The 20,058-nt window shown below is 39.3% G+C and overlaps 1 protein-coding gene across 3 annotated transcripts in view; it reads right to left on the bottom strand.

Moving 5' to 3' along the window:
- The window catches only part of tiam1a (TIAM Rac1 associated GEF 1a), a 61,822-nt gene that overhangs the window by 32,415 nt on the left and 9,349 nt on the right, over positions 1-20,058 (bottom strand). For 2 of the 3 annotated variants that reach the window (XM_017489643.3, XM_017489642.3), the window contains 6 exons: positions 9,556-9,637; positions 7,592-8,492; positions 6,080-6,551; positions 3,787-3,959; positions 2,927-3,151; positions 1,161-1,346 (listed from right to left, as the gene is read on the bottom strand). In XM_017489643.3, coding sequence (XP_017345132.2) covers positions 1,161-1,346; positions 2,927-3,151; positions 3,787-3,959; positions 6,080-6,551; positions 7,592-8,482 — 1,947 coding nt within the window. In that variant the 5' untranslated portion in view covers positions 8,483-8,492; positions 9,556-9,637. Of the gene's footprint in view, positions 1-1,160; positions 1,347-2,926; positions 3,152-3,786; positions 3,960-6,079; positions 6,552-7,591; positions 8,493-9,555; positions 9,638-19,263; positions 19,283-20,058 lie in introns of those variants that run through there. The other variant, XM_017489644.3, reaches the window with a different exon arrangement.

The following is a 20,058-nucleotide window of genomic DNA, read 5'->3' as shown; positions in this document are numbered from 1 at the left end:
GAGACCCAGAATCTGTCTGGCATTTCTGGGTTAATTCACATTGGGGCAGAGCTACACAACAAAGCTGTAACTCTGTAGCAAAGATGAGAACATAAATCCCACATGTCATTAGCAAAGCACTAAATCACTTAGAAAATATGATTGCAACTCTTGTATGAAAGAAAGTGTAATCGCTGATGGGCCAATGCACTGAAGGCTTTATTCTGGTAGAACAGGGTTTATTACTATTCAGTTTTTGTGCTGAAGAGTGAGAGAAAGAGCTCTTTTAAAAAGACATGTTATGGTTCTTTAATCTTTTTAAATGCTCACAAAGAATATATTACACAGAGAGCAGTCCCTATACAAACCAAACAAAGCCAATTACTGACTCATCACTGAAGCTTTCCCCGGGAAAAAACTCTCTCTCAGCTTAAAACTGTAATCAATTTCTCATTGAATTCCCTTCTTATAGGGAAGAACAATGCTGACAGACTCATGTAGTTCCTCTATTTATTCCCCAAGTAGTTCCTTCAGGAGAAACTTTTTTCATGCATTGCCATTCGGCATAGTAATGGCAGAAGTGTGGGATGATGCTGGATGTGTTAAGAGTAGAGTGTACAGGTGGCTCATTCCTTCAGTCTGCCTACATAACTCGAACCTGTTTCCTTTTAAACATGAGAGGTGTTACATAAGATCACTATGAGATAGTGAATGTGTCTGTGGGTGTGTGAGAAACTGAAGGAAAACTAAATATATGCAGATTAGTACTGTAGAATGGCATGCATATGATAGAGGTATGTTTGCATTTGTGTGTGTGTGTGTGTATGTTTCTGTGTTGGCATACACAGAATGTAGCTCAAAGGAATTTTCACAGAAACAAAGCAAGAGAAAGGTAGTGAAGTAAGATATTCCAATTATTAAAAACAAAAAAAAGCTAAAAGGAAAAAAAAAGAAAACCTAAAGAGACATTGCTTATGCAATAATTAAGGAACATGTTTACAGGGCCTTATTAAAGCTACATATGCCTAAAGAAATGCTTGTAACACTTTACTTAAGGGCCATGTTTATAAGACTACATGAAACCCAAATAACTACAGTGTACATGTACATTTGAGTGTTTTTGTATGGATATGTGGATATGTATGGGTGGGGGGATGGTATGGTTGTAAGTGGGTGTGTACCAGGGCATGGAAGGAAGAGACGGAGAAGATGCCCAGGCGGCCCATGGCCAGCTTTGTGGGCCGCGAGGCGAAAGCCAGTAGACGCTTGGGGTTGGGAAGTTCGCCGCCCTGCAGGCTGGATAAGTAACAGCGAAAACGAAACAGATCCACATGAAACTGCTCGAGGTTCTGCTCCCAAAGGAAGATCTGAGTCAGAAAAAAAAGCAGGTGAGGCATAGATTCAGTAAGAACAATAAAGACTACAATACAATTCAATAGCAAAGGTCTACTGTATATGAAAATGCTTGCAGTCCTACTAGAATTTTAGATTCAAATAGAGATGATTATGGAATAAGATCAATAAAGAATAAAACAGCTTAGAAAAATGTTATCCCAACATTTATTTTTCTACCAAAAACTGGCAAAAATATAAAGCATTAATTGTTTTTAGGCTCTTATATTACTCCTATTACAAAATATTTAGAGGTATGAATATGATTAGGAAGGGATAGTGGTGCTTTGTGGTGAGTGCTGTGGGCAGGAATTTTCTTAATACTTATATTGTGCTAGAGAGCAGTGTTAGTGAGCAAACCAAGCACACACACACACACACACACACACACACACACACACACACACACACACACACACACACACACATTATACTGAGTCTATTTAAAAACCATGGAGGAGTGTACACCTCCATCATTGGAACAACAAAAAACAGAAAACTCTCTTAAGCACAAACCCCCTGTAACCCGAACACCCCCCCCCCTTCTCCCCCCGCAACAAGCACTCAGGCAAAGAGTTTTCAAACACATATTGCATACACCAATCTCCCACACACAAACCATAATGTCCATGCATGAATCAAAGCATTTTCTTTATCACAGTCCTACTCAAAAGATTCCCTACAAACAACCATTTAAAAAAAACAAAAAAAAAAAACACCTTTAATACAAAAAACACAAATATTAACTATTAAAGTACTTACAGTACTGTGCAAAAGGCACATGCAGAGAGATTCTCTTAAGCAAAGAAGCTTCCAAAAATATAGAACATTTTGTCTGAAATGTCTATTACATAATATACCTGCTTTACTGGCATACAAACATTTAATTTGCACATTTAATTTTAGATGGAAAGTAATGTTTAGAAACCAAAACTTTTTTTTTTTTTTTACTGACCCCATAATGCAGAACATTTAAGACAAAAATATTAGTTTAAAAAAATTTGGGTGCCTAGGACTTTTGCACAGTACTGTACTCCATACAAAAGGATTTTGTATAAACCATCAGGATGCACTTAAAGCACTTCAGCTGTTTATGTATGAATATGTTTTAAGTAAGCTCTACAGGAAGTATAAAACTGGCTACATAAAAACAACGACATAACTAGAAGAAATTAAAAACAGCAGCTAAAATGCACCTGCTTTTCAGAAATCCAGTAATCCTAACTGTGTGCACTACATTCCAGTCACATTTAAAAACAAATGCACAGATTTAGGACTGTGCCCTCAGTGCAAAGAGCATGGAATTCTTTCTGTAAATCTTTATACACGCAAAAATGTTTCAGAAGGAAATGGTACAAAAAGTCAGATAATTAGCCGTGAGACATATATGTATTTAAAACAATGAAAGCATGCAAACCTGTTCTTTAACGTTTGGCTCTATTTACTTAAAACAGTGAATGTTTTATGAATGTCTCCCTAAATATAACCATTCCTGAAAACCATCAGTGCTACAGTAAATCAGGATCTGAGAAGTTGATTGAACTCTGTCATGCACCTGTTCCAGAATGGTCTTCCTCTTTTTACTGTCAGTGACAGCTGAGAGCTGCATGTCTCCCATCTTCTTCATTTTCTCGTCCATATCAATCTTCTGCTCCAGCTTCTTTATCTCAGCACGCAGGAAGCGCACAGTGTCCTCGCGGTGGTGCTGCCGGGCCACCGCCGTGGCACATGCTGAGTGGATGGCCGTGATCCAGTTCTCCAGCTCTGTCTGACCTGACGTCTGATCACAGACACATCAAAGATTGCGTTTAGACAGTGGACTGAAATGATGGACTGAGTTCCAGCAAATCTACAAGATGTTTGCTGAAAGATGTGCCTATAATTATATTCGGCATAGATCTGTTTTATATTAGACATATACAACAATATGAAAACAACTGAGAACTAGATACACTTTCAACCAACAGCTAGACCTAAAAAGTGTATGTCTGAAAACAGAGAATTTGGGTATTTGCATGGTTATTGGGTCCTCCTTTTAATATGAAACTGACAGAAACAGAACATTTTGTTGCCATTTATGAGAGTAATAGCATGAATAATGTTAATGTCATTATTGGATCATGCCTGACAGATTGGCCTTTTAAACCAAGATACATATAATCTGCAGCACAATGAAATGCCACTAAGGCATTCAGATTTCTTGTATTATTACCAAGCACATAAAATGGTTCAGAAGAACCCTAACCATTAAGCCATTTATTGCTACACCTTGCTTGAGGAACTTGTAAAATGCTGAGAATTGCCTAATTTGGACAAATAGCTGGAGGTCTCTAATCACCTGATGTAACCACGGTTGCTTTCAAATATAGGTAGTAGCATTGCTAAATCCATTGGAATCAGGAAAAAAAAACTCACCTGGAAGAAAAAGGCATCACCTAATGAGTTACTTAGGCAGAAAACAAAGTCCTTCTTTGGGTGTTCAGGAACAGCCTGGACGATGCTGTTCTCAGCCCACACTGCATGTTTGGGAATGCTGTTGTGATCAATTCCTGAGCGTCCATCAGTCTCATAAAGGAAAAGTGTGCAACCTGGAAAGGGTAGACAACAAAAGAGAAGAGAGGGTAAAGATTTGTTTGATAGCATACTGTAGCTAGTAATGAACAGACAACTCTAGGATGGTATAAAAAGCAAGGGTTAGCAAGACCAGTTAATGCATGATTTTAACATTTAGTCCTTTTTGACTAAAATCTGTGTGGCATGAGATCATCACACACCAGTGGCCACAAGATAGGCAGTGAAAACCTAATTAGAATATCACACCAGATTTGTTTGGGGATTGCAATCCACAGACAGAGACATCTTGGAACCTGCAACAGACACTGCATTAAAATTCAAGGGCAAGTCTTGGCGTCTAGGTCAGAACTGATTTGTAATGAGCACTGAATAAATAAATAAAGGGGAATCTGAAGAATAAAGGGAAACAATTATAAAGGTTCATCTCTACCCTCCCATGATAATGAGAAAATGAACTGAGGAGTGGGAGGGCAGCAGTGATTTGATTTGACACCGCTAGGTTAAGGGGAATTACAGCACAAGGTCCAGAGAGAATACTTTCAAATTATTTTATTAGGTTTCATGTGCAAAGGACAAGAAAGAGTGCAATCTGTGATATTTTGAGGTGCTTCTTGAAGGAATAATGAATGAGATTAAAATTAAATCTATAGTGTGTTTTGTTAAATATGAAGAAAAAAAAGAAGACAGGATTCTCTATAACAGTGGTTCTGAAACCTGCTCTATCTATGTGTTGTGCATGTCCTCATGGGTTCCTTGAGGACTGTTTTGAGAACCACTGCTCTATAATAAACTTTTCCTGGCTGCTGTGATTCGCATAGTCAATCCTGCAATATTAATTCACTGTCAGCAGTGCGTCAGAGGTATTGAGTTGGAATTGGCAAGGAATCTGTACTCATTCAGTGCAGATGCACCAAATTATTTCACCCCAACTTAATATATGAAAGAAAACCACTCTGATGTGATGTGAACTGTGGTGAGGGTTGTAAATAACACGCTAACACTATCTGGTTTGTGCCAAACTTTTCTGACAGGCTGGTGAACAAAGTACACAGATTAGGTAACAAAATAAATGGAAAACACAGATCAGGTTAAAAAAGACATCAGAAAGAACCAGGTTTTAGATTTGTTCACTATTTTAGCTAGCTAGTTCACATGTAGTGTGAGATTACAACAGCACAACCCATTTCCCTTCAACCAGTGCTTATATTTTCACTAACTATAGTTAACATTAGGCAACTAGTTCTTTCTGTTGGTTATGTGTTGTTTATGGTGCCAGAGAATGAGTTACACCATGGTATCAGTTATGCATGGGCACTGATGCTTGATCAGGCAGTCACAATAAGAGCTAACAGCTGATTAAAACTAAAAGCCCTTCTTGAGAGACTTTCATCTTTCATCTTATACTAGCATCTGTGACAGACACATTGATGTGCACAATAATGTTATTTTATTCGCCTAACACTCCTAAAACTGAGCAACTGAGAGTCAGCACTAAACAACGGTGTCATTACTATTTAGTTATAATACTTAGAGAATGTTTTACAGTTTGGGACACAACCCTGACTCCTATATAGATGTGTGTATTTTCAGGCATGAGGTTAATGAATGCAGTGGAGGAAAAGCACAGCACAACCCACGTTAGGAAATGTTCTCCTGCCAGTAACTCACAATAGTTTTTTTTTTTTTTTTTTTACCAGAGCGTGTGAAATTCCACAATGTCCCAAGTAATGCCTCAAACGAAAGAATCAAAAGCTCTAGGTGAATTAACTTTACTGTTGATGTGATTAGCTGGTGAGGTAGAAAAGGAACAGGTGCATTGATGCATTTTGTCGTTGTGGCCTGAGGGTGTAATTCTATTGTACTTCAATGGATGAATTAGAGGACATGATCTTTGGAGGGAACAAATGTAACCACATGTATTAGAAAAATAGATGGGGCTTGGCAGGACAAACCAAATCCAACCAACTACTATTAAACTGAACAGTCATTCAAAGTATTCAAGTTTATATAGCTTAACAACACATCCAGGAACTGGAATTTATGTAAAATAAATAAGTAAAATCATGACAAATGTCTTTAGTTTTACAATCAGTATCACAAATAGGTGCCACTTAAAGTCAATCAGTGTTCTTACCTTTCAGTGATACCCAGTAGCGCTTCCACTTGCGCTTGGTTGCCGACTCAACCTTCTTATTCTTCTTATGCACCAAGAAGTTCTTCACAGCCAAGGCACCTGCCTTGCGTACTGTACCCTGCGTTGTCTCGAGAAACAGTGCCTCTGACAGGAAGGCAGAACTCGCTGTGCCACTGCTTCTCTCATCACTGACAGCCGACCCCGCCTCCTCAAGGCTTTCGCATGTCTGCCGTGAGCTTATCTCAAGCTCCTGTCGAAAGTTCTCATACACTCCTTGGCCTTCACCCAGCCGCCGCTCCCGATCCCCTCCTCCTCCACTGCTGCTTCCACTGCTGCTCCTGATGCTGGCAGCAGAGTACACGGAGAAAGAAGCCGACATGGCCTTGCAGCGACGTGACTGGGGCTTGGCATCAACAGTCACACCATCAATGCCACTGTCTCCATATTCACTGCCCTCGCCTGCTGTGATGTCCTATGAGCAGCATTAAGAACAGGTTTTAGTGCCTTTTAAACACTAATGCATTACTGGTACAATGACACTGGGAAGTGTATACTTTTAGAAACATTCATCAGTTTGCATGGTTGTACTTTTCAAGATTGGCGTCCTGGTCACCAGACCATTGTATCTGTGTGTGGTGTCTCTGATCCTAAGTTTCTTGGACCATAAGTCTAAAATATTAGACTTATGGTCCAAGAAACTTTGGACCTGGTCTTAACTGGCAAATGTCTGTTTTGGTCTCAATTGGTATATGTCTTGGACTTGTCTTGGTCTTGACTAAGACTGATACAGCACTGTTTGTTTGTACCTCTGTAGAAACCTAAAAGCTTCTATGTAGCGGGTTACAACAAAAAAGGTTCCAAATAGAAGCTGTTTAGAAAGCTATTAAGTTTGCCCATCCAAAGAACCATCTAAAACCCTCTACATTGCCCTCTTGAACTATAGAGATCACTCTGGCATTGCAGGGCACTTAAAAAGCTGGCGAGTATTGGCAAAGGTGTTCTATGAAACTGAGGACAGCGCCATGAAAATCTCAGTATAGCAGATATGTAGAAGGCAGAATTGCCATTGTGATCCTTTATTTTCAGCTCCCTTTTATCTTCTTACTTCAACATTTAAGAACTAGCCAAGCACCTCAAAATTTGGTCTTGATTATATATTCTAGGATCTAGAATTTATTACCATTACAATGGCATCAGATATCAAAGAACACAGCATTAGTTCTTGATTATTAAACTTTAATAGTATTGGGTGAAGAACAACAAGCTTGAGGTCTGTCACACTTTTTCTGATCCAATATTAAGGATAAGTGAGCTTATCATGTTATCATGATAATTTGAAGAGTCATACTCTAGTCATACACTCCTTGATCGTTGCACTTGCTAGCTGTTTACAGATATTACAGTAATTCAAATATTACAGTATTTTTGGTACTTTTTTTTAAATAAATGGAGTAAATGTTGTATATGCAGTTAATGGGCAATAATGCATATTATTTTAATAAAGGTACTTACATGCGAAGTCTGTGCACGCCGACCTTGCATGCTGGGGCACAGTGCCCCCTGTTGTTTAGGACGACCTTCAGAAAGGCAGTGAGAGCGTCTGCAGGGCAGTGTATATGCTCCATAACCACTGCCACCTTCTTCCTCTGGAGACAGCATATTATTGTTTATATTCCCGGCTGTTGTCCTTTTGCTATCCCGCCTGTACTTGTAGCGATTCCTAAAGCCACGGTGTGTGGATGTCTTCTGCATGCACAGCTCATCTAAAGAATTGGTCCTCTCGCCACAGTGACCCTCATGTCCTCCATTTAACTTTCCATTTTTAGGCTCAGTGGTATGGACGATCTCCTCTGTGCTAGTCAACTGTTCCTGGCTGAGGTCAGACAGCGAGAACTCAAGCGAGTCTTCGCGCCACATGTCGGCTGATTTGGAACGCTTCTTGTTCTTGAAGCTTCCACCTTCACCAAGTGGATCATTCACCCTCTGCAGGTATGACTTCTCTGTCTCATTGAGGCCGTCATCATCCTGTCCATCACCCACCACTGTTTCCCCTCCATCCTCTGAGCCTGGTGTGGTACTCTGTTCACCAGGCTGGTCATGAAAAGATATGGGCCGCAGGTTCACGCCAACTGGATCACCCCAGACATGTCCACTCAGAGCATCTGTCTCATTAAAGGGCTCCAGGCCATTTTCGCACAGCGACTGAGGGATGCTGGGAGTGCTGCTTGATCTGGTGCTGGCTTCCGAACCATTGTGCTCCTCTTTACCAGACGAAATGTTGCGAGAGCGGCAAGAATGCTTATTGGCGATCCGGAGAGAGTGTGACATGTGCTTGCGTGATAGATGGTTTTGAGTCTCGAAGTATAAGCTGTGATCTCCATTCTGGCTCTCTATATTTCCCATGGTTTAACATCTGAGACAAACAAGAACCAGGTTAGCATGGTTTAGCATCTGAGACAGACAAGAACCATTGGCAATTTTGCCACAACATAGCCTACTATTGGAGCTGTCATGATAAGGAATGCGCTGTTCCCAGCTTTGAACTACCTGAATAACACATTAGTCCTCGAACTCTCAAACATGTTTGACCAGCAAACTGTAAATTACTCCTAGAATGTTACAACTGACATACAAGCAAGATACTGACACCATGCACCACATTCAAAGGGAGTGGTTTCTCAGAGCATGTGTACTCACAAAGCACCTGCTGAGGTGAAAAACAGTGGAAGGCAAAAGAAGTCTCACCATCCACACACACAGCTATCAGAGTGAGAGAGCTGCAGCATGTGTATGCAGTGTCTTAAACACCAGAAATATCTCTGACACACAGCAAAGAGTACAGGATGTGAAGCCTACTCACCTCCCACTTCAGCAACATTAAAATTATATTTACAGTTAGACACAATCTTTTTCATAAATATGCAAATGGATTTACTGCTTTATGCATATTAATGGTCTGCACTTATATAGCAATTTTTTAACCTTAGTGGTTTTACAAGCACTTTACACTGGTTCTCATTCACCCATTCACACACCAATGGTAGCAAAGTTATGCAAGGTGCTAGCTTGCCATCAGTAGCAAATTGGGGTTCGGTGTCTTGCCCAAGAACACTTTGGCATGTGGAGTCATGTGGGCCAGGAATCGAACCACCAACCCTACGATTAGTGGACAACCCGCACTACCGCCTGAGCCACAGCCACCCACAAAGACAATTTTGCTTATTGGATATTTAAATAAAAAAAAGCAAAGCTACCATATTATCAAAGTGTTATAAAAATAAATACCACTACTCTAATATACATAAAATGACATTGCTGCTCACTGCCAATAATATTAAAGTTGGATGCGGGATATCATTTGTTAGCAATTTTACTGTCTCCTGTACCACAACAATTCTAACAACAAGTAATAAAACTCAGAACAAATTTTTGGGGCTTGTGTGATTTCTCTCTGTGTATAAAAGTGATCGCATTACCTGACTAAAACACTGGCATTACTGGCATCTCCAAAGAGGGATGTCACTGTTCACACACCTCATGGTCTTCTCATGCAAGGGTCTGTGGAACAAAGAAAACACAGATATAAGTCTTGCTGAAAGTGTAATAATGGTTGTGGGTAAAAGTATTGTTCTTTAAAAAAGACAGACAATAACTGGTCTTTAATTCTAAAAATAACTCAAAGAATGAGAAAGAGGAATGTTAAATGACCTACACAAACAGTGAAATTTGGAAGCGTACACCCACCCACACAGACACCCACACACACACACAAACACACTTACACACATACGAGCAAAGATTCCCCTAATTTGACTGGAAAGAAGAACATCAGCCTTGTGTAATAAAGTATGACTAAGGAATTATAGTGGAACAGCTGCAGTACTGAAACAAAAAACAAACTCAATTACATCCTTTTCAGTGCCTGCATGACCTAATTTCCTCTAAGCCAAGGCTGAGAGAGGGAAAAGTTCCCTCAATAGGTTAGTGGCATGCTTGCAGAGCAGGTGCAGGATACAATCAATCAAAAACTTAAATATATAAATGTAAACACAAAGTTATACATGCACATGCACAAATACTGGGTCCGTAAACACTCACCAGACACTTTATTAGGAACACCTATAGTCTTGCTCATTCATGCAATTATCCAATTAGCCATGTGGCAGTGCTGCAGTACATATAATTGTGCACACACTGTACATGGCAAGAGCTTCAGTTAATGTTCACATCAAACATGGGAGAAACTTTCAGAAACTGCTGATCTCCCAGGATTTTCATGAACTCTCGTAAACAAGGCATTTCCAGCCGCTCACTGGGATTTTTTCCCCTCACCATACTGAGTAAACTCTAGTGACTCTTACACGCTATATATGAATAGTTGGATAATCTTCATCAAAAGGGAGTCTGTGGAATTCCTTTTACAGTTAATGGGATCCCTGGCTACAAAAGCGTTTTAGATCCTGGGATAAAATGTGGATCTGGCCTGAGAAATGTATTCTCAAGCTTATTAGACTATCTGAAAGTAGATTATATGAAACTAGGCCACAAACAACCCAATGACACTTTTTATATAGCTCTCAAACATTAACATAGTGCCGCTGTATTTAAATAAATATGTGAAAATATTATAAGCATTTACTTGTTTGCCAAACTTTCATAACTTTATGCAACACTAATTCATTTTCCAGCATTTAATCTTTGATCAGCCAAAAAAATCAGCAAAATTGGAGGCTGTGAACAAATAATAAAGAGAAAATTAAAGAGCAGAGGTTGTATTTTTGTGCGTGTTCATGTGTGAATGGAAGCAATATGTGTGTTTGGTTAGACAGGATGAAGTAGAGAGTTGTCTGGATCAGGTTCAGAGAGAGAGAGAGAGATTGAGAGACAGAGAGCATCAAGGGTCCATTAGATGCTATTACTTAGCCAGCTTTCCTACAGAGTGGAGTATGATTTTGTGTGTGTGTGTGTGTGTGTGTGTGTGTGTGTGTGTGTGTGTGTGTGTGTGTGTGTGTGTGTGTGTGTGTGTGTGTGTGTGTGTGCGCGTGTGTGTGTGTGTCTACCATGCACTGTAGCAGTCAACCCTGCTGTAGCCTTACATAAACTTGATTTGGCCCCTTTTTCTTCCCGCCCAATGCACTTCACTCTTCTTTTTCCAACCTCTTCTCCTTTCATCACCCCTGTGTCATTTCCTTTACAACTCTTCCTTTCCTACTGCCTTTGCTCATCTGTCACAACAGCTGGAGGAATCTCCACCACAAATAATGAAGATCTCAACCAGATCTCGGGGGGAAACCAACAGACTGCTCAATGTGGTAATTTGTCACAGTGATTCCTTTGTAAAAGGAAAAAATAAATCCTCTGGCTTAAACTGTGATCCAGTGGAACTCAGGTATGATTTTCAAATTAATTCATTAATATGTTTAAGCGTAATCCTGTATCACAAAGCCAGTCCCCTTTTCATTTCCTTATCACTATAATTGAATCTTCTATCTAATCTATCTAATATTCTGTTTGTCTCTAACCTTTCACTGATGTTATTTGAATGATGCAGATCAATTTGGGCATGAATCAGAAAGATCAAATCTCTCACCTAGGCCTTTCATAAAAATAGATTTTAGTGATTTAAATGAAAGGGAAATGTGCTCACAGTTATCTGTCATATATTAATGTCAAAATTTAGAGAAATAATTCTAGGTGAACCGATTTCCCTGTTTTCTCTTTCTCTCACTCTTCTCATTCCCCTGTTAGGCTGCTGTGTCCTTCTGGTGCAATTAAACAACAAACACCTGCTACAAATCTCACTATGCTGCCAGAGGGTCTCACAGAATCGCAAAAACTCCTTAAAGGAGTAGTGACAAAAACAACAAAAAGAAATTTATTTAGCCTTTTAAGCATTGTGTTTCGTAGAAATATGAAACTATATTGTAAAATACAACACCTAATAACACAAACAATATGACGTTTGCATCAATACAGTAAATAGATTGAACAAGTGTGCTTAGATTCCACAAACACAAGTATTCAGAAACCACTACAATCAGCAGCGTTCAGGATGGCGAGGAACTATGAAGGTTTTTGGAATTACAAAACAGGAAATAAAATGCACAATCCTTTCTCAAACTCAAAGTTTCTGAGTTTCTCAAAAAAGAAAAAGCATATATCTACCATACAGCATATCCCAACTCCTAAGAACCTTTTCAGGAACTCAGGAACCAGGGCAGATTTTAGATGTTGTAGCTCCAGAAACCTTTTTAGTTCCATAGCAGCTTCTTTTCTACAGACCAGGAACTATGGGTGTAGCTATAGCTCACACTGTTATCTGGTTGCACACCACACTAGCAAAAAAAGGAAAGCAAAACAAAATAATATGTACATACCAGGCACGCAAATTTTCCTCATATGCTCACTTCTTCTTACAGTTAGCAAAAACACTGCATAGAATAATATGTAATAATAATAAAAAAAGAGCTATTCTCTATTTATGATACATCCATTTGAAGTGTAATATTTTGAGTTTGTCTGTATGTTTACAGAATGTTTTTAGCCATTAGATTGGCATAGTTAAATATTTTTAGACCATTGGACAGAATTTCTATATAAAAGCCATGGAGCACACTAAATGGTCAGAAACTACACAAACAAATATCCAGACATCCCAGAAACTGCCTATTGTAGAAAGAATGTTATTATATGTACAGTATATTTGAGTTATTATCCCTGTGCGCTGTATTCAGATTTATTAGAGCTGCTTGTAAGAGACTGGTTTTTAATCAGAACTCTGACAGTGTGTATCCATGCTCTTGTTATGCAGGAAATAAATTTATGTAGTTATGCAACTCAAGTTTTATTTAGGTTTTCCTTTCCTCTGTTTTTGTTTGAAAATACATGAAAGGTGATTAGATGAACAAAAGTCAAACAAAATGCCACAGAGATGATAGTAGGAGTAAAGCTTTTACCAACTGATATGAGCGCCAACCTTTTAATTAGGAAATGACATTCAATGGCTAAAAATAAACATTTCAATTGCGTTTGTTTTGGTAATGGCTGGAATTTTGGAGTCTCGTTTTGAAGTGACACCAGGCTGCTGATTTTACATCCGTTTTGAAAAGTGCTCACTGAAAATACCAGGTGATTTTCATGACCCATGAAAATACCAGGTGATCTGTCTCTGTGATTGGATCAAAAGTGGACAGTGCTAACTACAGAGCCTGAGTGACTGGATCACAAGACACATTTTACACCATTCAGACATGTATTTAATGCTGCCCATTTGCGATCCGGTCATCCGAGACAGATACTATTATCAAGTCTGAATGGGGCCCAAGTGTCAGCTTTAACCCTGAACTGAGCACTGCAGCAAAGGAAGAGGGAGGTAAAAAGGAAAAGAGGAGTAGATAGAGAGAAAAGATAAAAAAACATGGCTATGTTCATGTTTTCATCACAGCTTGCCACGTCTGCTACCTTTCCTGCAACTCTCCATGCAGTATCTTTTTGAACCTTTAATCACAGGCGCTTAGTAGGAGGCCTACCTCCTCCTTACTGTGTAGGATGTGCTGATCTGAAGTCTGTTATTAACACACACACACACACACACACAGACACACACACACACACACACACACACACACACACACACACACACACACACACACACAGATATATATACACACACAGATATATACACACATACCACCTCCTACAGAAATGCACTACAGCCCTAGTGTTAATCATCACACACTGACTCAGCATCCTTTCCTTCCTATCTATGAAAGAATAACAAATATGAATCCACCCAAACCATCCTTATGCAACAGGGAGATAAAGAAAACATCACACTTTTTTATTATTATAAAATGTGTCATCCATAACAAGTCATTTGTTGGTTCTGCAAAGCTTCTGCATCCCGATTCTTTCGCTAGCTCCATTTCAAAGGAACATAATGATCACCTAACTCAAAATTCAGCAGCCTGATTCTACAGGCTTTGGAGAGAAAGAGTGCAGGATAATAGGATAATGGAAATGAATGACTCCAGCAGCCCCTCCCCCGTATCTGATGGCATATTTTGTGAGAAGAATAGACTCCATGTGGAGTAATGTAGAGGGGGTTTGAGAGGAGGTCATCCCTGCCCCCCAGCTCAAGTGGAGGTCAATGTTTCCCCCCAGCTCTTCATTGCTCCTCATAGTACCACTACACTACAGCTGCAACCTCAGATCAATACGGACCTTATCCAAAAATAGAAACTCTTCAGTACTCTTCCCTAAATGTTCCCTTACATCCTGTACACAGTCGCCTCACATTTAACTGCACTGAAATAAACGAATTAGCAACAGCCCTGGATATGAATCATTCAGACAGGTTTCTTAGCAGCCAAAGGAAAGCCACAAACTCACAGTTATTATAATCCTCCCGTTTTTCGGCTGTAAGAGCCAGCTTGCAGTGATGACTGTGGAGAGAAGTGATGAAACGAGAAAGGATGCAGAGAAAAACAGCCCAAACAGACAGAGGAGGAATTGCTGTGGGGGACGACGATGATGAAGATGGAATTGCATATTCCCACTTCTACTTCAGTTCCAGTTAGTCAAGCGCTTAGTCTTTCGTTTTGGGTTGCTTCGCATAAGGCCCAGGGCACTGAGTAGGGTGAGATAACTCCCCTAAGCCCACTGGTAGAGAAGAAAGAGAGAACTGGGGGAAGAAAGATAGACAGAGAGAGAGAGAGAGAGAGAGAGAGAGAGAGACAGGATGTTCTATTGTTCTCTCAGCTGGAGTCTGTAATTCAGTGTCTGTATTCAGCCCGGCTCTGGTCTAATTGAGAGAGCAGAGACAAAGTGATGAACCCAATCAGGACACGCAAGGCTGCTTGTTATAGTGCTGAGTCATTAAAGAACACACATTCACACCGTGTCTTAGTCAATCTTACGACCAGAGGTGTTTATATTGTATTATTTTATGGTGTTACTCTAAAGAATGAAATCTAATCTGCTTTCCTTTGTTGGTTGGGTTAATTTGTAGAACAGGAATCCTGTTCTTAAATCCAATTCATTTCTTGAAGAAAAAGTGCATGCATTGCTTGTTATTACTCTCACAAAACTGGAACATTCAATAATTTTGCTGAATTGCACATTAAAGCAATGATTAGAATCATTTAACCCTTTCATGCACAGCATTTACATTCAGTGCTGTTTTAGGAAAATAGAAGACAATATAAATCACCTCCACCTGAAACATAACATACTATTGCTAAAACATAAATTATTATCCTCAATTCTGTTCTAGGCTATTTGGTATTCTCAGTGCACCATGTTTCCAATATATTTGTCCAAACTTTTTATACGAAAAGTACAAATCAAATCAAATATATTTTTGAGGTGCTAAAATGAATGTCAAATCTATATTGAAACTACTGAATAATCTCAGAAATCAGCTACATCATGCAACAGTCCTAAATTGTGTACATTTTCTACTTCAGCAATATTACTATACAAAGGTGCATTTTTAATCCTACATATGGCCAGTTTATTTACTTTTTAAATAAATTATATTTAGAAAGAAATCAAAATCCAGATAACATGTAATTTTAAGTTAGCTAAAGAACCTGGACAGGTTTTTAATGATTTACGCATGAAAGAGTTAATGCTATATTGGAAAATTAGAGAGAGGATTGGCTCTCTAAACCACCAAACATTATATGCTTTGTTTACCCTAGTTAAACATGCTGCGTGGAAAGTCCCCCCCCCCCCCCCCACCAAACCCCCCAAAAATAGAGGTACACACCAACTGCTCGTGCCACAATCCCCCCCACAGAGCATTTATCATTTCACCTCCTCTACACAAACACACACACACACACACACACACACACACGCGCACACGCACACTCACACACACACTCACACACACAGCTCACAGGTATCGGGTTTTAATGGCTTCTGTTCTAATGTCTTCCCTCCTTGCTGTGTTTGTGACAGCACTGCCTCTTTTGTTCCCTAAAAACCAAATAGGTGCAGCTACCTTTTAGCTAAACCTGCCCCAACAGGATAAAACAAGTTATTTCTCTCCTGCTTTCCCTGCCTCTCCCTCTCTCAGTCGCCTGCTTTACCCATTCTCATTATACATTCATAATCCCACCTGTTAAACATTATAACTGAAAAATGTGGTGATATAAAAGGATTGTGCTAATAGTGTTTGGGTAAAAACACAGTAGGGGAAAGCCAGACAGGTCTGAGAGTGTTTACTTTTGCATTTAACCTTGTTGACAGCATTAACATGAAAATAGTAGAACACCCACAAAACTGATCTTATCAGTGCTGTATATACACTATGTCACTGCCATTCTTTGGCATCTCAAACAACATTGGTGAGATGACTCACATTCATGTTCTGCTCTTTTACTGTTAGGCCACAACATATCACAATGACCTCAACAGTCCGGATATGATGGTGTACTGTGATAAATCAGTGTGAAAAAGTTTTAAAATGTTAAGCTATACTGGTGTGGGTAATAATGTAAGAGGGGAAAAAGGTGTGGCAAGTTCCTTGAAATATGCTGCAAAATTTTAAAAAGAAGGTAGAATCATTTTTAAAGAGCAGAAAATGAGTGCAAATATACAAAACTGAAGGTAATTATAATAAAAATGTTGTCACAGAACCAATTTAATACTTGCAGTACCTCTGCAGTGTCTTTTTTTTATTATCATCCTTTCTGAAAATACAGTGAAAGCCTGAAAAAACTTCTATCAGGGAATAAATTATCTTGTTAATTAATTATGGAGGGCTTTCACTGTGATTACAAATTCTCTGACTGAAGAAGAATGTGTATCTTAGTTTCACACTAACTGCTTTCACTTCTACATCTCTGCTACACCTACTGCCTTCAGGTCAGGTCTCCACTTCCCACATTCCTCATCAGATTCCCAGCATGGAAAAAGTCATGGAGTTGGGAGGAGTAAGGAGAGCCATTGTTCTTGGCAAAGCTTAGCATAAAGATGAGAGCAGCTACAATCCGAAAGCTGACAAGAAAATAGGGGGTTGAGTAAGGGAAGCTGAGCCAGAGAGAGTGCGAGAGAGAGAGCGAGAGAAAGAGCGAGAGAGAGAGATTCTTGTATCTCAAGTCTTGGCTCATTCACAAGAAGCTTATCAGCGCTGGTTCTGGTGAATTTATGTTCCCGCTTCAAGCCTCATTGGCTGGTAAAAGACATGTATGACACTCTGCAACCACATTTTCATCTTGTATCAAATAGAAATGAGGGTGTTGACTCTGTATAAGCACGGTGGTTGTGTGTGACATGCCAAATCCAAGACCAACTTATGCAGATAACATTCCAACTTATAGATGTTGAGAAGGAATCCCATCAGGGTTAAAATTACACATGCTAAAGATATATGCAATTCTGATTTACACACACAGAAATCCCCAGTCTTACACAGTTTCATTTAAGCTTAAATAAACATTGGGGATTTTGCTGAGTGTTTATAACACAAGAGGTACCATAAAACCTTCTATCATTATAGATTACTAAGGGTTAGACTGTATAATCAAGATCCATGGCACTCAGTCCAAAATATGGCTCTAAGAAATAAGTAGTGTATGTAATAAGTGCAACTTGCATTGAAGCAAATCCAAACCATTAGCAGGTGTTGAAAAAGTAGATAGTGGTTAGTGGTTTCTAAATGTTCATTGTAAACTGTCCATTTCTCCTAATAAAACAAGAAGACACCTACCTCCTCCATGTCTGCACATGTATTGCTTCAAAGCTATGTTTGCCCTCTTACACTCACATTGACCGCTTAATTAATATCTGATGTTCTGAACAATATCCATCAGCATCAATATAAATATCAGTATAAATTACTGCCTCACATCCTGAGCTCAGGTTCCTGTGTGTGGAGTTTCACATGTACTCCCTGTGTCTGTGTGGGTTTCCGCCGTGTTCCCTCCCACCTCCCAAAAACATGTTAAACAAGTTAATGGAATGGCTATGCTAATTACGTGTAAATGTGTGAATGCGAGTATGCATGCTGTCCTGTGATAGACTCTGGATCCACAGCCCTGACCAAGATGAAGTGTGAAAATGAATGAATGGATGGATGAATGAATAATTATTTCATGTCAGTTGTTAGTAATATATTGTACATGTACATGGATCATATATGGAATATGGAATATTCTTGCACTGACTGCCATATCAAATTACAGTGTGCTATAAACATTCAGTATAAGAAGCATTTTTTATCTAACTTCTCTCTTCTACCTAACATCACAGAGATTAGCACTGTAGCCTAGTCTTAAGTAGTATCTCTGATTTATATTCTCTCTGAAGGTTTAAGGTTCAACTACAGACACTTCAAAGTCGGACTCATCAGTTCATCTCTCAAGTCATGGGCTTACCATAGATTAAACTGTATAGCTCCCTGCACTCTCAGTGCTCATACTAATGACAGGAAATAAGCTTGACTCAAGGAACTCTGTCATCCGGGTCCATCACAGGGTACCATGCGCACTCACAGTCAGACACTCATTAAGACCTATGGGCAATTTATATTAGCCAGTGCACCTACTGGGATGGCTTAAGCTCAAAATTCGAGCCAAGGATGCCAGACCTGTGAGGCAGCAACACTACTACCCACTGTACCATTTAGTGAACTACAAAATTTAGTACATTAATACAGAACAATACATTATAATTGTACAAGGTTTATGCTCATACATACTACAGTCATATTTGTCTAATTTAGTGTTATTACATTGCTGTGTATTTGCATTATTACAGTACTGTTTGTACTATAAAGGGATAAAGCCAAAAGAGGACAGAGTTAAATTGTTAATCACATTTCTTAATATGACAAGTAATCATCAGATAAAATTTCATCACCAAGATTAGGCTAGGGTAAAATCGGTTAAATGGGTAAATACGATTGCTGGATTTCCCCATTGTGTCTATTTCTCATTCTGTAGGTCTGAAGGCAAAATGTGTTCAACGAATGATCTGTATTTTTTATTTTAACTATTACTTTCTGCTGCATGTCACTGCAAAGCTTCATTCTGTTTTCTGTAACTGGTTGTGTTAAATGGCTTAATCTAATTCAATGACTTGTATAGCTGCCTTGAAAGCATCTCATCATGTCTATTTAGTGGAATTCATGTCTACATCCTCTACACACACACAAACGACTGGATGGTGGTTACCTGGTTACCAGCAGTGAAGTAGGGAGAGATGGGAGAAAGGGGCTAATGTCTGTCCTCCGTTTTTGAGAGCAAAGGGGAGTGTGCAGTGATGGAGTGATGACATGCAGGAGAAGAGGAGAAGAAGAGCGCGGGTGGGGTGGGGTGGGGTGGGGTGGGGGTAAGCACAGATGGGCCCTTCGGCTGTTCAGAGAGAAGGAGTTTGGCGAAGGGAACTTATCATTAACACTCTCCCACTGACACGCCTGAACAAAGCCTTGCAGCCTGAGACACACACACACACACACACACACACACACACACACACACACACACACACACACACACACACACACATACACACTTGAACAGGGAGACACAGATTAAGACAGAGAGGCTGTCTGGCTGGTTTGATGAATTAATGAAAGGAACAACACAGAGATTCTAGTTTTAATGCATTTATCATTTTATATCTTTTTGTTTCCATTCCATTTACAAGCCTCATTGCCTAGTAAGGCAGCATGTCTGACACACCACTGTGACAAAATCCAAACACTCTCAAACGAAAAGAAAAACCTTTACTAAAAGTTACAGGAGAAACTGCAGAGAGATGGAACATGGTTTTACTGTAATAGTTGTTGTTTAGGCATTTAGGTAGCTACAGCATTAGTAAAGCTTTCTAAAGTTAAAGAAAGAACAATGCAGAGAGTGATAAAGAGAAGAAAATGATAGTAAACAGAATGATATTGACTGTATACATGTTTTAGTCTAATTCTGTGTCGGTTTTTATTATTAGGATTTAATTGTCTTCCCAGCACA

The sequence above is a fragment of the Ictalurus punctatus genome, chromosome 16, assembly GCF_001660625.3.
Source record: "Ictalurus punctatus breed USDA103 chromosome 16, Coco_2.0, whole genome shotgun sequence".
Classification (NCBI taxonomy): Eukaryota; Metazoa; Chordata; class Actinopteri; order Siluriformes; family Ictaluridae; genus Ictalurus; species Ictalurus punctatus.
Note: the sequence above shows the minus strand (reverse complement) of the source record. Positions and strands in the feature narration are given on the sequence as shown.